Source organism: Zonotrichia leucophrys, chromosome 4 (genome assembly GCF_028769735.1).
Source record: "Zonotrichia leucophrys gambelii isolate GWCS_2022_RI chromosome 4, RI_Zleu_2.0, whole genome shotgun sequence".
NCBI lineage: Eukaryota > Metazoa > Chordata > Aves > Passeriformes > Passerellidae > Zonotrichia > Zonotrichia leucophrys.
Window position 1 is genome coordinate 25,854,112 of NC_088173.1, and position 19,921 is coordinate 25,874,032.

Genomic DNA, 19,921 nt, shown 5'->3' on the forward strand with positions numbered 1-19,921 from the left:
TGGGGAAATGCATTGCTCTATGATTACCCTTCATGAAATAATTCACCTGGTTTCTCCCAAAAGCTGGAAAAGCTGAAAGCTAGAAAGACAACAGGATCTTCAGAACACCAGATAACAGCAAATTGGAAGCCTTACCAGCTTTTGGTGCTACTGAAGAAGTGGCTGTCTTGACAGTAGGGGCTTGAATGCCATCTTCTGAAAGAAACACAGAAAGAATCATATCACTTCTGCACCTTCCAGATCTATTCAGCACTACACAGTCATAATAACAGAGAGCAGCATGGACCTTCCTGGAAAATCAAGTTCAGAAGCTTATCAGCAGAAGCAACCAAATCATATAACTGCTACCAACATTTTCAAGCTATAGCCTAAATCTCTTCGTTTTGCCCTGACTGCTGTAATGGGAAGCATCTGCTGCTGCCTCCCACCTTGGACTGCATGCTCTTTTCCCAGACCAGTTGGGAGGGGGAAAATGGAGACAATTTAAGTGCTTTTGCTATCTCCTCCTCTCCTTGAATACAACCACAGCTGCTCTGAGTCTTCAGGGTGGAGGGTTAACTAAAATAACTGGTCACAGGAGTAAGCAGCCCTTCTCCTGCTTGCAGTAACAAAATTGTACCGGCTCCCTGGCTAGTACAAGCACTTCAGGAGGGCTTTTCAGCATCACCCTGATGCCTCAACGTGAGAGGAAGAGGAGAATTCCCAGAACACGGCTCAAGAAGCACCACATTGAAAGACTGACTTTCCCCATTGCCCTCAACACAGTGATCCAGCTGTTGGGGTTTTACTGCCATACATGATGCCAGTCTTAAAACATCATTAGTAGGTGGCACTTCAATATAAACAAATAAATAATCCAAAAAAGAAACTTCAACAAGAAAAATAATTTCTGTCTCTTCTTACTGTGCTCCAAGGTTGTAACATCATAACTCAAAAAGTGTTTTGGCTTCAAGCAAGATTTTCAGTCTTATTGCTGTGGTATTCATATTTTTTTACTAAAAGAAGTTAGGGGGTGTTGAAAGGGGTGAAAAAGCTGCACTGACTCAGAAACAGGCATTTCTCAACCATTTTAGACTGCTGTGAGACAAGTATGGGTACATTTGTGGAGGAATAGATCAACTCTGTAACTGAATGGGAGAGGAAAATGGCACAGGCTAATCCCTATGTTCTGTCAGGTTTGAAGCATCCTGTCAGGCTGCATTAGCATGCTGTAATACAGACATGCTAAACTGAGTCAGGACAGCATGTCAGTGTTCTTGTGTGACTCCATTCATGGTAATATCTGCTGGCATTCTCTCTTTTTTTGGCTACAGGGCAGAACAGTCAGTTTTGTTCCCTTTGCTCGGTGTACTGAGCTCTGATTAAAATTTCATGAGCAGCACCCGAAGCCTGCAAGAGCCACAGACCTAACCTGGAAAAAAACCCCACACAACATAATACAACTGCAGGGGCTCTGCAGAAATGTATTAAGGTCTAACCAGACGAGCCCTTACAACTCCTCTCCAAGCAGTGTGTTATCAGTGCTCTTGGCACCTGCAGGTTTCTAACGGGTCTCAGCCCCTTCCCAGTGAGCCCCACTTTCTTGGGCATCTTTTCTAGGTATGCTGCTGCCTCCATAATGCCTTTTCAGAGCCCATGCTGGCCCAGTTTGATATGGGCATATCCTATATAAAATTAAATGAGTCCCCTGTGGGCCTGCTGCTGCCCCAGCTCTACTCCCCAGAACACACGGACACAGTCACACCATGCACAGACTCGTGCACACTGCATTTAAACCACAGGTTTTCTTGCCACGTGGTTACCCAGTCAGAGTGATGCTTCATAGCCCACACTTGAAAAACTTGGAAAACAAATTTTATCCTGAGAGACCTAAAGGCAATCTTGTTTCCCTAAACAGCAAGCATTTTTCCATCTCTTCAATCTCATTATGTGCTGCTGACAAAGCTCCTGTAATCCCCCACACCACAAGGCCACAGCACTAGAACAGAATGTTTTTTCAACAGTGCCTACATTTCAGCTGGTTTTGTTTTAACAGATCTCAGTAGCTACCATGTCTGTAATGCCAGCTAAATGTACTAGCTGGCCAATCAGCTCATTCCCAAACTCACTCTTCCCAAAACTCTTCCTCTAATTCAGCATCACTTTGTAGGAAGCTCATTGCAATACTTAGATTATTCATCTTTTAAAGGTGTTCCATTTAATAACCGTGTTGATAGGCCAAGGTTTCCTCAAAACTAAAAAAAAAGTGAAATAAGTCACAGTTCTATTATGACTCAGTATTTGTTGATTTTATCACAGGTTAGAGATAAACTAAGATAAATTCAATTAACAGAGTACAATAGAGTTTTATGAATTAATTGTTTTCTTAAAATGTTGAATAATTAACTATACTTTAAAATTAAGTTGAACACATCATGCAAAAATGTTTAAACCTTGACAGGATTGTGGGGGGAACTGTTTGATTAAAAGACATGATATAACTGGTGGTTTATTATGCTCTTATTTGCAATGTTAAATTGTAACTACCGAGAATCCTAAGGGGGATAAAAGCAAGAGATCAAAAAAATTATAGAAAAAATAATTTTCACCATTAGAGATGGCTGATAGACAAAGAGAAGGACAGAAATCTTCATTTTTCTGCCTCTGTCAGGTTGGCTGCAGACTCAGATCATGGACAACTAAGTAAAGTTACAATTGCCTGTTTTTTTAGCAGATTTGAATGCAGTGATCCCTCTGATATGAGAGCACATGGATGTACTCTAACATAAGAGTAACCAAATCTACTCAGCCACTGTTTCCACACAGAAACCACTGCAGTTTGCTGGCAATAAACCCAGCTAAAGGATGATGGGCAACACACGACGCAGCACCCTTGTGTCCAGAGAACACACGTGGAGCTGAAAGGCTCTCAGACACAACCCTGTGCTGATTGAAGGGGGGATGCTGGTGGTGGTAAGATCCAAAAAGAAAAAAAACCCCAAACCCACCATGTTTTAAAGCAGATAATAAGGCAAAAAAAAATCCAGACTGGGAGAAACGCAACAAGAGAGGAAGAAGAGAAGGGCAGAAAGGTCTAGAGACAGTAAGAGAGGGTCACAGGGAAAAATATGAAGGAATTAAGATCCAAGAACATGTGACACATGGCCAGAAGACCAAACTGAAAAGAGAGTAACTGTTGTGTCTTGTTTGGGTTTTTTTTCAGGTTCACAGAATTTCCATTTATTGTCTTTCCTACGTTGGATTTAAATGACATATTTGTTCTAAAATGAAAGCATTGGTCTTTAGATTTTGAAATGGATGAACTAGAACACTGAACTTACTTTCTCCTTTTAAATTCAGAAGGAGACATTGAATTTAGACAGGACTGACTGACGGCCACAGTTGTCCTCAGACTGCAGCTTTTGATGTAGGCTTCAGTCTCTAAGATCTGAGCTTGGAGTACTCATAACCTTTTCTCTCTCTCTTTTTCTTATTATTGTTACCTTTACACTGGGAAGATAGACAGGTTCTGACCTCTTATTAATTGGGTGCCTGTTATTGCCATAATCAAAACATTAAAAAAAGGGGAACAATTGCATGTTATTATATCAGTACTTCTGTTTACAGCCTACAGGATACCACAGGTTATGAACCACAAAGTTTGAAACATCACATGAACGAGATAATACAAAACCAAATGCCAAAGAAAAAACATTTTTAAAGATTAATAGATAGTTCAAAATATATATTGATTATATTCATTACATGAGTTACTGAATTGAAGTGCTGTCTGGTTTGGCATCAATACCTAACTTTGAAAAGAAATTATTTTTATGGAAAAGTCACTCTTGTTACAGATAACAAGTGGAATGGCCTGTTTCATATTTCTTTCACTTGACAGTGCACTAGATAGCCAAAACCACCTGGCTAAATCCTTTCATTCCGATGAAGTACTTGGTCCAGCTTCAGAAGCATGTGAAAAAGAATGTGGATTTCTGGAGGTGGGGGGTTAGCAGAGAACCATAAAAATCATCAGAAGTCTAGAAAAAAATGACATCTCAGGAAGGACTGAAAACATTACATTTGCTCAGCCTAGAGAGGGAAGGATTAGCAGAAGGCACAACAACAGCAGTCAGTAGGTGCAGGAGGAGCTGCAGCCAAGGCAAAGGAATAAACTGATGTCTGCTGCAGTTTGAATGAGAGGTAATGGACAAGGGATTTGGACTATAAACTCTGCAGGTATTTCAGTGCCTGTGTCAACTGTTGGCATAACAGCCAGCAGCTGGTGCTTTCACCACTTTGCTGATGAGGATGTGATATATTCCCACTCAAAACCTGACCAATGCTCTACTGGCTCTACCTGGGACCAATTACCAAAGAGGTGTCCTGGGGAAAGCTGCACATGATAATTCCTTGCTTTAAGGTTATAAAGCAGAACCTACAGGTGTTTATGTTATGTTTGTGTATTATGTATTATCACAGAATCACAGAATGGTTTGGGTTGGAAGGGACCTTAAAGATGATGTAAGTCCAGTCTCCCTGCTGTTGGCAGGGACATTTTCCACTAGACCAGTTTGCTCAGAGCTCATCCAGTCTGGTCTTGAACACTTCCAGGGAAAAAGCATCCACAGCTTCCCCAGGCAACCTGTTCCAGTACCTCACCACCCTAACTAATTCTACTCTAATTCTAGTAAAAAATTTCTTCCTAATATCTGATCTAAACCTACTCTCTTTCAGGATGTTGTATTATGGGTTTTTTTGTGTGACCCTGGGCCTTTGCAACTACACACAAGTTATGGAGAAGTCAAAGTTGCTTTTTTAATTTCTGTTTTTCCATACCATCAGGAATAAATAGTGATCTCTTTCTAGGCAATGATAATTCTGCCAGCCCTCGTGACCATGAAAGAGCCTCCTGAAACCACAGTTCCAGTAAAAAGAAAAAAAAAAAGGTCCTTTATCAAGAAAGTGATAGCTGTCCTTGTAGACACTCTGGGACTGATATGGGAACTCAGAGGTCCCAAGAAATAGCTGCTGCCTGACACCAAGTAAACAACTTGTTTACTCTTACCTTGGAGCTCTGTTGTCTGTTACCTTTTCTCTTTCATTTAATGCTGCTTCATCTCTACATTCTCTTATCTCACCTTTCCCCAGGCCCAGTACAGTCCTTGCACTTCTCCTATTTCTGTTTTCACAACTCATTTGTCTTTCTTTCCAGCGCATGACCATTTACCCTAACTCTTGAGATAAATTTATTTTTTCTTTTGTAGTGCATTTTGTATAAAGGTTCATACATTATCCAAAGAACAAAAATACAGGTACACTAATAGAAGAGGTTTAAGTGCAATTTTAACAGTGCTGTTTGGAAACATCAACTCCTTTCTTGCTATTCAAAGATCACAAATAAAAAAAAACCATTGAATACTCCAGAAATAAATTTTTAGAAAAAAGGGAATAATCCCCCCCCACCCAGATTTTTTTTTTCTGAAAAATTAACCTTATAGAAGTAGTACTGATTCTAGTATTTAATAGTTTCTAGTGTTTCATCCTTAAGGACTTGTACTTTAGATTTTCCTTCTATAGTCACATAAAGTAGATTTTAAATGGGAACCAAGGTTCTGATGTAATCCTGTGAATGGCTGAAGCTGATAACAGCTGACGCAGCAGATAAGTGTGTGGAAGGATATTAAATTAAACAAAGCCATTTGCAAACTTCATGAATTTGAAGCAAACTCAAAAAACCCCTCAAACTTTGTGTTTCCACATTTCTTTAGTACACTAAGCAATACCCAAAGTGTGGCATGCCTCACACACACATTCAGCTGTGCCTGTAAGAGGACCTGCACACAACCCTCAGGCTGTGACAGCCCCTGGTGAAAGGAAAGCTGTGTCCCCAGTAACAGCCCCATGCTGGTCACTGCCACTTCACTACCAGCAAAAGCCAGAATTGCACAGTTTTCCAGCCTGGTCTCACAATGGTTTTGCACTGCTGCAAAAGGTCTTAACACAGCCTCCTGCAACATAAGGCATTTTCCACCTCAGGATTTTCTCCGCTGTGAAATTCTCACATTGGCAGCTGGAAGGACAGTGCAGATCCTGAGCAGAGTTACACTGGCCATGTTTGAGGTGAATCCCTGTGAGGTGTATTTAGATACTGCAGGCAGTGCTAAAACCATAAGGCAGGGAGAAAGGCCACATCCTTTGCTGCCTGATGGCAACAAGCTGGAAGCCTGAGATCCCCGCTGCCTAGGGAGGTGGGAAACCACCTCCGGTTTGTCAAGCTGTCACCTTCCTTCCAGTCACGTCTCTCTTCAGCAACAAACAAACTATACAAAAACAAACTATACAAATCCTACATGGGGAGATTTTACACTCAGGGTCAACTTTCTACTTCTTCTCTGTAGCTGCTGGTCCTGGTTTGCAGGCTGGTGTCACACGGCAGAGACAGTCTGCTGCACAGCAGTGGGGAAAACACACAGGCATGAGCATGGGGAGGACACAAAGGCAGGGAGAAATTCCTGGGCCAGAGACACATAACACTCTCCCCACAAAGGGCAAAAGCACCTGAAAACAGCCAAAAGAGATGGATATTAAGGAAGGGAGAGCATAAATGTGAAGCCCCATAGCTGGAAAAGGAGACAGGGCCAGGGCTCCTCCTGCATTGCATGGGAATGGGCAGCAGTAAATGGGGCAATATGGGATTTGGTTTCTGCAGAGGAAACATAAACTGGGTGGGCTGGAGGCAGCCAGCAGTAAAAACTGAGGGGAGGAAGGAAAGGGAGGTAGCTGCCACAATTTTTCCAGCAGGGAACAGAGAGAAGGCAGGAAATTCAGCTTTTGTGCCAGCACTGCCCCAGAGCTCCTCCTGCTCAGCCAGGCATGGGGCTAGCATCCCAACACTAAGCATTGGCAGAGAGTTCATGGGAATCACCAACCCCCAGGCAAAACGCTCCCACAAAGCCTGCTCACAGCACCCAGCAAACAGCTCCTGCCTAGGGACCTGCTGCACAGAGAAATATTGACAAGGCAGATGCCAAGGACCAGCCTCGGCCAGCGCGGCTGTAGGTTGGTGAGGCTCCCCTCCTCAAAACATCAATGTGAAATGTTGGATGAATGCCCTGTGTTACTGAGTATTTGAAACAACCCAAGCACAGCATGATTTGCCTCTCTGCATGTGTGGACATAGAAATCTGGGCACTTAAATAACCAGTTTTAAGGGTTTTTTTAATTGCCTTAGAAGAAAAGCAAACTCCCTATGAAAGTCTTTTAATCACAAGTTTTCTCAATGTGCCTTCTGCTCACGTGAAGGTTGGTGGATATCTCTATTGCTGTGTACCACAGAGGGATGAGTACATTGTTTGCACTCCACAGAATGATAAATGTGCTCAGCATGCTCATCAGCACTCCAGCTCTCCTTGAATGAAGGCTCCAAGCTCTGCTCTTCTTTTTATTTAAACTCGTTAAAAGTATTTAATAGGTTTTAATTAAACCCCTTAAAGCTATTTAAATCACCAGATTGTCACCCTTTGATTGTGATATATTTGTTTGTCCACTTGTAAGATAAAAGCTAGGAGTTTCTAAGGACTATATTACAGTACAGAAAATGAACTGCCACCCCCTCCCCTTGTGTTAGTCAAGCTAAATAAATTTGAAAAATGTCCTTAGAGTGTGCAATTTTATATAGAAAGCTTTATACATATTGTGCATTGCTGAGCAGAAGGAGAAAAAGAAACAAAGGAGAGCCCCTTTCCTTGCAACAGGAAGGGATAAGTGTTGATGCAATTCACCCCCACCCAGAAGGCAGAGAGAAAATTGTAATGCTTAGAATGCTTTTTCCTTAACGTGCTATTGGCAAACCTATTTTTGTTTCCCATGAAAGAGCTCGTTTGGGTAGGGCAGATACAGAACAGCCAGAGCGGAAGCTGAGCCCCGGTCAATCAGCAGCTCTCCTTTTCCATGTGCTGCAGAAGTTAGGAAAGTCATATAGCTCTGTGCTATGTTTGTGACCCAAGTGCATCTCCAGCAGCATGACTAATTGTATAATTCAGGAAAGGGTCACTGCAGTGTCTGCTATGATGTATTTATTTTTAGAACATCCGGGATCAGCCCAGACACCCATTTTAGCCACACCCGCCCATGCCATTCTGTTCCTGACAAAGCTCTGAAAGCCTCTGGAACATCAAAAAGCAGTTCCTGTCAGAAAACTCTGTGGAAACACTGTAAATTCCTTCTATAATTAATGTAATTCCATGCTCACTGGTCCATTGAGACTCTCTTCATCTTTTCCACACTGCCTGGAACAAAGGTTAAATGGTACAGAATATCCCAAAGGGAAGGCCCCAAATGGGCTTTGTAAGCCCTGCGTGCAGCACAGTCTCACTGGAGTTACTTCATATGCAAGGACGAAGGGAACACTTTGAAAATCTCATTTCTCTAATTGGCATATACAGCTGATGAAGACCTTCTCTTGCCTGTCTCTATCTTGCCAAGCTGATTATAACTCACGATGTTCTGAATTTCTACCAATCTTATACAACTGCTAAGGTCAGATGCAAAACTAAAAATCTTCTCACATGCTTTATGTAACAAAGAATTCCCATTTAAAAACAAAGTTACTACAAAGAGCACTTGAAACAGAGTGTCAGCACTGAGGACTCATCCTACCAAAGAGCAGTGGGAACTACTGCATTAGCCACGCTGGCTCCTGCCCGGAAAAACAGCTTGCGGGGGGAACAGAGAGGCCCATATTCAGGATTCTCAGGCCTGTCAAAATCCCAGCTCCCAGTCGGTGCACTGGGAAGCCATGGTGAGCTGGGAGCTGATCCCATCATGCTGGTGAACAGCTATAGACACCCCTTGTACTTTCATTGGCAATTAGAGCAATTGTATTCCCAGGACAATTACAACTATTACATTACAATTGTAAATAAGCTGTTCCATTCCTACACAAACCTTTCTGCTCTTCTTCAACCTTTCCTCCCATGAATGATCAATCCCCACTTTCCATTTTGCATCTGGAAACAGCAGCTCCTGCCAGCTCTTGGAAATGCAAGGCGAAAGCAAATAAGGAAGAAGCAGACAGTGCACTACAAGAAAGCATCTCTAAGTCAGTAAGATAAATTGTGCACTAGTTCACCTAAATTAAAGAGCATTAAGACATGCCAGCCACATGACTCCATTAGCACTGGGGATAGCTTGCAAAAGTAGTGGAATCCTCTGGAGCCATTTGAACTGGATAGGATAAAATGTGCAGAGAACCAAAAAACCACTGTGCTCTGGGAGGATTTTTTTTCCTCTAGTACATGTGCTGTGTCCTTCCCTTGCACATCTCACGGACTGGGTTATTTGGCATAGATCTTGAGTGAGTAATTTTTTTTTGTTGCTGGCATGTTGGAAACTAGTGAGTTGTTGCAAGCCCAACACTTTTTAAAATACATTTGCTATCTTCTGAATAACAGCAAATATATTTATAAACTACTCTTATAAGAAAAAAAACTTCCTAAAGAGAACCTAAAATTGCTCTGCTGGAAGAGCCTTTCTGGGCAGCCAGCCCTTGGTGTAGCTACAACTTCCAAGGCTTATGTGATCTGAGTCAAAACAGAGGATGTCCAGACTCCATCTGGACTCTATAGGACATCCAGAAAGCTCCATAACTCAAAGAATTCAGTAGTTTTCACAAAGAGGTTTTAACAGTCCTTTGCAAGAATGAGTAACAAGAGTGGAACTGCACACTGGTCCCAAACATTTCCTTCAACACACCACACATTTCTGACTTTATGAGCATCTGTAGGAGTTAGGGGTAGATGAGGTTTGACAGCTCGGCAGGAGTTTCAGAGTGTCTAGAATTCCTGGGTAAAGAAAACCCCCAAATTACTGCTTTTGTGGACTTTGAGTGGCCATGGAAGCATCAGCCATGTATCATGCCAAAAGCTGCCCCTCTCTACTGAACATGAGACCTGGAATTTGGGTGGAAAGGGTTTGAATTACACATTTCTTTGCAGAGTAATCATCACCTATTTTTGCCATTTTGTATAGAAATACTTGGTGATATCTTTGCTTCTGTAACCTTTGAATGAGTTTGCAAACACCTATATTTACATCATCTATATTGTTGTGATATATAACCCATGCTGAGATGAGGAGGAGTAATTCATCTGTCTAGGAAAGATTATTTCAGGCTATCCTCCCAATGGGATAGATAGCACCCATATAGTAATGTTCAGAAGGTTATCAACACTGTATTTCAAACAAAACCTTAGACTCAATTTTGTGCATGAGAAAAAGTAGGAAATGTAGCAAAAAATTAAGGAATATATGGGGTTCTGATCACTTCAGGTAATTTATATGAAGTGGAAAGATGCCTCAACAAATAAGTAATTTGTAGAGGAAAATAATGCAAATTGGCCAAGAAGGTTAGAAAATCTCCTGGCATTGTTTTCCTCAAAACAACTAAAATCCAAAGTGTTTGCCATTCTTATCAGTTGTTGCTTCAATAGCTGAATTTCTCAAGCCCAAAACCAACATTAATCTCCTGCGAAAGATTATGAAAGAAGAAATCTCCAGGAAGAACAAACATCTCATTAATATCATAATGTTAATTGATTTAACCCTAAAGTTACACTGACACTCCTCACACCAAGTAAATCACACCATCAATCACACTGAGAAATCACACCATTAAGACAAATTGAATGTGCTTTTTAGAATGATTACTTATCCTGTAGAAATCTTCAGACAGAAAGGCTAGTGTAGTGCTCCCATCCCAGCAAAAGACATAATTTTGTCAGAGTGATAAGGCAGAATGTTTACAGCAGAAAATTGTGATGCAAAATTATGTGCCACTTGCTCTGTGGTTTCAGAAACCTGAGATGCATTGCTGTCTACAACATGCAGCTAACACCCAGAAGCACATTACTGCCATTGCAAAAAAAAAAAAAAAAAGAGAAAGGATTCAAAATTGTTGTAAAACTACTCTACTGATCAACTGATAAACAGTATAGAATTTGCACTTGTACCAAAGGCAAGTATCCATTTTCCACATGAAAGCAGCCAGAAAATCCTTGTCCTGTTCCTAGTTTGAAACATAACCTTTGGAGCACCAGCTAGTTAGTTTGGCCTGAAAGGGGTCCTTGGCCACTCTGACTGCTGAGAAAAAAAGTATTTTTAAATTAATTTGGATCCTTCCAGACCAGCCTCTAGTACATGTGTGGGTGGCAGCAGAGAGCTTTCTACCCCTTCCGACAACACCCCAGCAGATGACACTTGCTGAATTTTTTTCCAAGTCATCATATCAGCAAGAGACCATCAGCTCGTCTTCTCTCATGGGAAGGTAGGACCAGAAGGCACAGTGTGGAGAGAACATCATATTAAATTGTGTCAAACCCCTTTTCCTGTGGCAGGTAGGTCTGGCTGATACCACATGCCACTGTTAGGGCATCCAAGGATCCACTTTCACAAGAGGAGTGCCAAGGTATTGCTACGTGATATGCCAGCTGCTGGAACAATGACAGTGACTTTCAGGGATGCAAATCAGAGTTTTGACCTTTCTGTTTTAAAGGGAGACCTATTTTAATAGAGAAACCCATTTTTAGAGTGCTAGTTCCAACCAAAAGTAGTTGTTTGTCTTCCAAAGGAGCCAGGTATTTAATTCTTCACTTGTATTTGGAAATAACACCTGCTACACACAAATCCAACTTTGTCTCTCTGTTTACAGAATTGCAAAATAAACCCATTAATGAGTCTTCCTTGAGCTGCTGCAGCAAAAATTACAAACAACATCACCATCTCCCCCCACCCCCTTTCATAAGGGCCATAAATAAAAATGATGGTTTTCCATGAGATTTTACTAATTTTACATGTTGAAGTTAGTATGGCTATCAAATAGTACCAGTTAAATGTACTCCCATCTCAAGGTTAAGAGATCCTTAAAGATTATTTTCAATTTTTACTTTTGCAGTACAAATTATAGTACCAAAAAAAAAAAAAAGTTCAAGTACTTCAGCAGGTTTTTCCACACAGGACTCAGATGTATAAACAATTTGAGTCCAAATTCAAGGTACTTTCCTAATTAGGAAAAAAGCCCCACAAAACCAAACCAAACCTCAGCAGATCTTTTTTCCCTAATTTATAAACTAGTGAAGATTAATAAGAACTCTAGTTTTGAACACAGATAAAAAGAGTCAGCTCAAGAAAAGATAAAACATTCTGGTAAATTTTCAGAAAAGACAATAAATTTTTGGGCATGTTATACAGCATTATGTTTTCCCAGGTTTGGAACAGAATGCTGTAGGCAATTTGCCCTTCATACTCAGTTTCCATTTATTTTGGCTGTAAATCATAACCAAGCAGGTATCAAGCCATCTGCTTCTATCCTCAGTAAATGCACTAAACTTGCTTTCAGGTTTGGGGATACAACATGCAGTTTCCTTCTGTCCAGTAATAAATACACCTTTAAACTCCATTAGTCAAAAGCTGCCCCAAAATGCAAAGGATCTAATGAATGAAAGGATTGTGGCAGCAGGGGGAAAAAAAAAAGAACAAAAAAAATCTGCACAGGGATAAAAATTCAATATTCCATTAAAGGCTATCATAAGTTCCAGCACTATAACTTGATCTTTCACAAAACTAATCTTGGCAAACTGCTGGAAACAGTGAAAGCACCAAATACAAATTTTTTTTTTTTTCACAACAGGCAAAATCTCAAGACATCCAAACTTTTGGTTCCAGCAAGTTAAAGATGTAAGAAAGTAATATCTAAACCCCATTCACGTTTCTCAAATTTTCAGAAATGAGAAAATGATCCAACTTTGGCTGTCTGTGCCTTGCTGGTTTTCCAGAGAACAAACATGAATAATAACCCAGAGTGAGGTGAGACCATTCTCAAAAGCTTTCACTGCTCAAAACAGTTTAGTTAGTATTTAATTTTAAAAATTAATTTTTAAAATACTTGAGGGCTTGTGAGCAGAGAGCACAGAAGCTGGAAAAGGAAAAGGCTATCCATCTCCTCTAATTTACATCAACAGGAGCAGCATTCAGACAGCTGCAAATGTGTGTAGTAACTACAGGAGCCCTGGCTCAGTGGAACTTTTCTCAAGCTATCAGCTTGGGAGTCAGGATTAATCAGCTGTGCTATAGGTTTGGGATGCTACACAGCATCCCCATAATGAGCAAAGGGGCTGGGAAACTCATGCTTTAGGGCTGATCCACAGTGAAACAGAGCAGCTCCAAACGACTTCAGGGCATTTGGACCAAACTCTCAATGCCAAGATTTGCTCCTACCTTTCAAAAAAAGAACTCCCTTGTTTCTTTGTGATGCCATCAACACTGACAGAGCACTCAGATAAAGCTACTTCTGGCTGTCTCCAGCTGATGCCAGGAGGAGCACAGCCCTCTGTGCTCTGCCACCACTTCTGCAGGACACCAGCCTGGCTGCCTGGTGAGAAGGATGCAGTGCTGTGCTACCAGCACTGCGGGGAGGATGCTTGCTGTGCTGTGCAGCCACCCCACGCTGTATTCCAAGACCAAGGCACAAGAAAATGCAACATCTAAACACTTACATTATAAGCACATGCCAAGGCTTCTCCTCTCATCTTTTAGAAGGAGACAAGTTCACCTTTACACATTTTTAAAGTAATTACATCCTAAGGCAGATTCAAGAGCATTCATATTTGATTACTATAATTTGACATTGTATTTTTTGACACATTCCAGTGCTGCCTGTTTAAAGCTGAAAATGCTATGAACCAACCTAGAAAAATGCTAGAAAGCATTTTTATTTGAGCTACATTTTGGAACAGGTAAGAATAAAGAGCAATATGCCAGGAGAGCTGAACATCTTGAGATGAGCATGCTCCTATTTTAAGCATGCCATTTAACTCCCAGAGGGTTGACAAAAGTCTAGGTAGGAAGAACAAGTTGTCAGGAGGCTATCAGCCTCCACATCTGTACTTAACTGAGCCTCTAGTAATGTGCTGACAGAGGGCAGACTCTGCTGAAACATTATGGGCTTTTGAGGATGAAAGATCCCAGGACAAGTCAGAAAATTGCAAAGAAAAGCACTATGAGCATACAGCTGAAGAAAAAGCATGAAATTTGGAAGCCTCACAGAAGACCAGGTATATTCTTTACTAACTGCAGTGGAAATGTCCTATGTATGATATACAAAAAGTACACGGACAAACACCTTGTGTGTAGCAAATGAAAAAGTTGGAAGCCCACACATTTGTCTTGGTGAGCTTTGAAAGCAAACTACTCCAAAACCTGGGGGAGGGAGTATTAAAACACTGGGGTGGGATTTGGCCTTCTCTAAAAATCATATTATATATAAGAACTATATTATTATTTATCATTTAATAATACTAAACAGCTGGAGAAAAGTCTTGTTGCTGTCTCCAATGCTCAAAAAAGGGAGACTGGCGTGAGTCTCCTCACCATCACTTCCCAGCTTTGGATTACAAGATTCTGCTGTTATAGCCCAGATGACCAGAGCACTTTAGAGATCACAAAAAGTGGAAATCCAAATAATCTGGTCCAGCTTTGCACAACAGACAATAAAACCACTTCTGTCTTAACAGGTTGGTGCATGTGGCTGCCAGAAGCAAGCGTGACCAGCGCGTATAACTTTATTTCACAAGGTAGAAAAAAACATACTCCAAATTTCCCCATAAATTTTCCTAATTTTCTAGCATGAATTTACCAATAGAATTTCACCACCACATCTACCTTGCAATTAAGTGTTAAAAATACTTTTTTTTCCTGTTTTACAGAACCAAAATTGTTCAGAACAAATGTATCATATATAAAATCTGCTTATTCACTGTCATAATTTCTGCCATGTTCATATCATGCAGAGGAGGAAAAATCCTTTTTTTAGGATTCCTCCCACCTTTGCATGTTGCTTTCTGGTAAGCTTTATGGACTGTTGTGTTAAACATGCTCTTTTTGATGCAACTCCACTTTGCTTTTCAGAAATTGTTAAATTAAAGCTTTGACAATGACAGGAAGACTATTTTTATAAGGAATAGCAGACAGAGAATAAATAGCACCTCAAGACAGACTTTTGGGGCTTGTACTTAACATAACTTTAAAAGCAGTTCTTTCTGTGGCACAGGTTTATTTTTAATCTCCTTTATTGATCTGTTTTCCTAACAGCAATGAGCCCAAGCAATAGAATAAGATACACCACAAAATACTAGATTTCAACACATAACCTGAGCAAAAGTTGATTAACTTCATTTAGATCAGGTAATCTAGTGTTATCAAATTTTAATTCTGGTTAATAGATCCTTTTCAGGAAATGTATAGGCACTTGTAGAAGCTGTAGCCCAGAGAGATGGAAAATAAAAGTACAGATAAAAGGCAGAATTTACTTCAAATGTATCTTTTGGCAAAGATGATGATAGACTCTGACCCTTGTTGCAGGTTCTTTCACCCTTTCAGGTTTTACTAGTTAATTCCATTTTAAAAGCAAGATCTTTTAAGCTGAAGAATAATGAAAACATCAGTTCAGTGACCACCTGAACACCAAAAGTTGTATTAAATCTGTGCATTTAAGAATCATACCTAAAAGATACTGTGCCCAGTAACCAATGTGACCCCTAGGCTTGCACCCCTCATTATCCGACACTTGACAGATGTTTTAAGTCCCTATATCTTTGGGGCCAAAACAAAAATAATTTCTTAAAGACATTCTTGGCCAAACCTATAGCTAGATAGTGCAAGGGAAATCTATCAGGATGGATCTAACTTGCAAGCACAAAAATTGTAACATCTTTCAGGCATTTCAATTGTCCCCTTAAAGTTATCTTTGCAAAAAATGCTTTAACATGTAGAAGAAAAACAGAACTGCAAACTTTTGTAAATACACCTCTGCTTTTGACTCCTCTCAGATTTAGGAGCTTCATGACACCTAGAAAGAAAACTGTCACAAAAATACAATGGCAGGAAAGTTTTTCACAGAGCACATATAACTCAGCTGCCAGTTAGTACCTTCTCCTCCAACACACAGTCTTTCAATCACTGCAGTAGAAATGAAGAAAAAGCACACACCGACTGACAGCTCAGCTTTTGTTCACAAACCACTTGAGAGATGTGACAAGTCTATCCAAAAAAGCCAAAGAACTTACCTCCCACAGTGCAAACACAGAGTACAGCAAGGAAAAAGAAGGCAGTCCCCAGGAGCTTCATGCTCGGTGGTAGTGCTGTCAGCTCTCCCTTGCGCAGCTGGGCAGGGAGTGCTCTCACTCTGAGGCAGGCCTTAATTACTCCATGGAAAAAGGTGTGTGGTGACTGTGCCTGGTCACTGCCCATTCCTGCTTATTTTGGGGACTTTGATAAAGAACAGGAGGAAACACAACATACTCCCTCTGGGAGTTCAGTACAGAGGAGATTTATTGTTTCAGTCCTTACAGGAACTCCTTTTCTTTGGCAGTGAACCATGTTTTTGTTAATACATTATTTTGTTCTTCTTCAGTCATGAGGTCAGGAAGGTTTCTGAACAGAGGCAAATCTTTCCTTAGGATACATAATACATCACCAGCTTTCATACTGGAGCTTGGGACACTTTTAAAGCACATGTTTGTGAGCAGCGAGTGAGCCCAGGTAGAGGGGGATAACACAGCCAGGAACAGAAGAGCAAAACAAGCAACAAGAGCCCTCAGGTGGCTCTTTTCTGGGCTGTTAAAGTGGCCCTGCTGAAAATCACAGCTGCTTCATGTTAAAGGCAGAGAGTCTCCCTGAGAGAGCTGCTATCCTGCAACCAACAGGATGCAAGGGCCACCAGAATAGGGAGAGGAAGTGGCCCCAACAAGGTGCCCCAGCAGTGAAAGGCTCTGGGCTGTGCAGAGTTAGAGCTGGGGTGTAAAGAAAACATGAAAATGGGTACTTTTTTTTTTTTTTTTTTTTTTTTACTTTGAGAAGTTGCATCTAGCTTTGACTGTATCTGCTCCATTAGTAATGGAAAGGATTTTTAAATTCTTCTGTTTAGGTACTTGCTGTGCCATGGGATGGGAGTACAGACCCCCAAAGCAAGCTTCTTACCTGAGCTGTCTAATCAACCAGCACAGATTCTCTCTCTCTTCTCCTCCTCAGAACTGAGTACAAAATTTTGGTATCCCCCCTTCTTACAGCAATTTCTTCAACATCTGTGGAAGAAATCTTAGCAGAACTCTAGAGCTGAAGGATATCAAAACATGATCTTGTAATAGTTCTGTGCTCTGCCCCTTAGAGATTCAATGCAGCTGAAGGCAATTAATCATAAACCTTCAACCACAATGAGAATAAAGTGCATTATGTTTGCTCTTCTGCCTCTTTGTCAGCTCTCAGGAAAAACTGGAAAAATTGATCTCATAAACAGCCTGACTGATTAAATATCCAACTCTACTTATTTCAGTAATTAACAACTTTTTTCTTTGTGACAGGTTCTAGCTATAAGGGGAAATTTTGGAATGGCTTCACATGCAGGAACTTCCAATAGCTAACCCACAGTGCTTCCAGCCACAGTGCTGCTTTATCCATGGGATGAGGAAAATGGTAGCAGCTCGGCATTATGTGTGGAATCACAGAATTGTTTAGGCTGGAAAAGACCTCTGAGATCATTGCACTCAACCTCTGACCCAACATTATCAAGGCCACCACTAAACCCTGTCCCAAGGTGCCACATCTACATCTTTTAAATATCTCCAGGGATGACAAATCAACTGCTTTCCTGGGCACCCTTTTCAATGGTTGACAACCCTTTCTGTGATGAAATCTTTCTTATATCCAGCCTGAACGTCCCCTGATGCAACTTGAGGCCACTTCCTCTTGTCCTACTGCTTGTTAATTGGGAGAAGACTGACACAACTTTTGTTTAAAGAAATTACATTGCTACATCTTAAGACTCTGACACATCCTCTGCAGGTGACAGAAGTTGGTGCTCAACAGAAATCTGATGGCAGGCAATGAATTTCTGGCACTTCATCTGGACAAACTTGGGTATTTGCACCCATGAGAGATGCAAACATGTAAGTTCTCCATAGCTGGACTGTGTTCTCAGCATTGTTGAAAAGGATCCCATAGAAATAAAAACTTGACTCACAAAGTAGTGGGCCACGCAATGACATTTTTGCCAAGTTCATCAGATTATGCAAGGGAGTTGCACCAGTGCTCTGTTTTTATGCTCATTTTCTGCTGACGTAGGACTTAAAGTTAGAATGGCCTAGGAAAGCAATAACTGCTGCAGCAGAGAGCCTTCAATAAAGATGACAAATCTGAACACAGAGAGTAAATTCATCCCAGGTTAGTACTGATCCTAATGTAATAAGAGGGACTCTAACCTTTTATTGCTACCACCTGAAATGTTAATGCAGAAGAAGGATACAGAAAGGGATATTATTTTATTGACTGAAATAAAATCTCTGCAAGATCTAGGAGGCATGAAGATATGAGGACAGAATCCTTTCCTTGGGTTTTGAGACCCAGAGAAACTGTCTGAATGCCTAAATGAGTAATGGTTTGCTGTTTATCTGAACAACAGCTCCCCAAGGAGTTGCTGCAGCTTAAGATGGTGACTGTGGTGGTTCCTTGCAACTCATTGAAGGCAGGCATTTGGAGGTACAAGTGTGGAAAAGCCTCCCCAGCCTCACACAGGGGATTGAGAGGGAAAGAAAGAGAAAGAGCCAAGTGTCTTTGCCTTACACCACATCATGCAACTCAGGTTCTATGTCAGAGAGCCCTAACACAACTTTCTCCTCCCTGGAACATCATGAATGTCCCTCTCAGATGCTCATGTCAATTTCAAAGGCAGCGACTTCTGTTAGATCAAACTTGGGCAGCAGCAGGAGCATGCACGGAAGAAATAATAGGAACAGAAGAGGTATGGCTCAAATAACTCACTGAAAGAAAAATTCTGGCTAAAGCTGAGTTGCAGCTTCTGGCTTGGATTATCTGGGCTGCAGAAGAGATTCTCACAACTCTTGTCAATGGAAACAGTTTTTTTTTTTTTTAAGAAGAAATAATTTAAGGTTTCAAAAGCGTCTAGAGATCTTTGCAGCAAAAGACTATTCTTCTATGTGTTCACTGAAAAGAATTCTTTTTTCCCTTCCTATCAGCAAATAAGTTTTCTTCTATTGAATAAATGTTTTTTTTTTTCTTTCCTCAAACTGCGAAACTTAGCTTCAGTGCCAATGTGTTCTTTGTTTCACAGAGAAATTTGGTCATTGGTACTCCTGCCAACTGTGTTGGGATATCTGGAGTTTCACTTCAGGCTCCAGAACAAGTGACTGTATGACTCAGTTTCTACATCTTTTCATGTAAGACTTTAGCCCTCCTAGTTGCAGAAGAAAACTTGAAACATGACCAAAGAGCACTCTAGAGAATGAAAGGACTCTCTGTTTTAAAATATCATTATTATGTAGTCCAATAAGGGTTGGGGTAGCATGAGTTACACATTCATTTTTGCCAGTGTGGTATTTCATTATTAAAGGGAAACCATTTACAGCCACAGTGGATTTGCAGTTACAGCTTTATTGGTCTCTGGCTGTATTTATATATTCTTTCTTAGTTCACATTGCTTGGAGCATAACACTGCCTTTTCATGCACAGTGTTCCTATGAGGTTCAAATAATCCCCTTCAGATTTAGAGAATGTAAAAATTTTACATATTGTTCAATATCCTTGAAGCACCACTGCATAAAACAGGTAATAACATGGACAGCGAAGTACTACCTTGCTGTGGGCTGCTGAAAATTTCCAGTGTGGGTGTGAAGAGCCAATTTGTCAAAGTCTTTACAAAAGCAAAAGTAAAAAGGTACAAAAAATATAGCTTTTGGTGTTTTACTAAAGTGAAGAAACAACCACACTAAGTTTTTCAGCCTTTCCCACTGATGGTTGCTATCCTTTCCATTGATGGTTATTTTAACTCTTATAGCAGAATGATATAAAACCAACAAACTAACCTCAAACTCTA

General features: G+C 40.7%; 1 protein-coding gene across 2 annotated transcripts in view; it reads right to left on the reverse strand.

Moving 5' to 3' along the window:
- Positions 1-16,515, reverse strand: part of EMCN (endomucin) — a 53,730-nt gene extending 37,215 nt beyond the window's left edge. The window contains exons 1-2 of one of the 2 annotated variants that reach the window (XM_064710884.1): positions 16,101-16,515; positions 136-192 (exon numbers count right to left, since the gene is read on the reverse strand). In XM_064710884.1, the coding sequence (XP_064566954.1) occupies positions 136-192; positions 16,101-16,284 (241 nt within the window). In that variant the 5' untranslated portion in view covers positions 16,285-16,515. Of the gene's footprint in view, positions 1-135; positions 196-16,100 lie in introns of both variants that reach the window. The other variant, XM_064710883.1, reaches the window with a different exon arrangement.
- Positions 16,516-19,921: the final 3,406 nt, after the last annotated feature.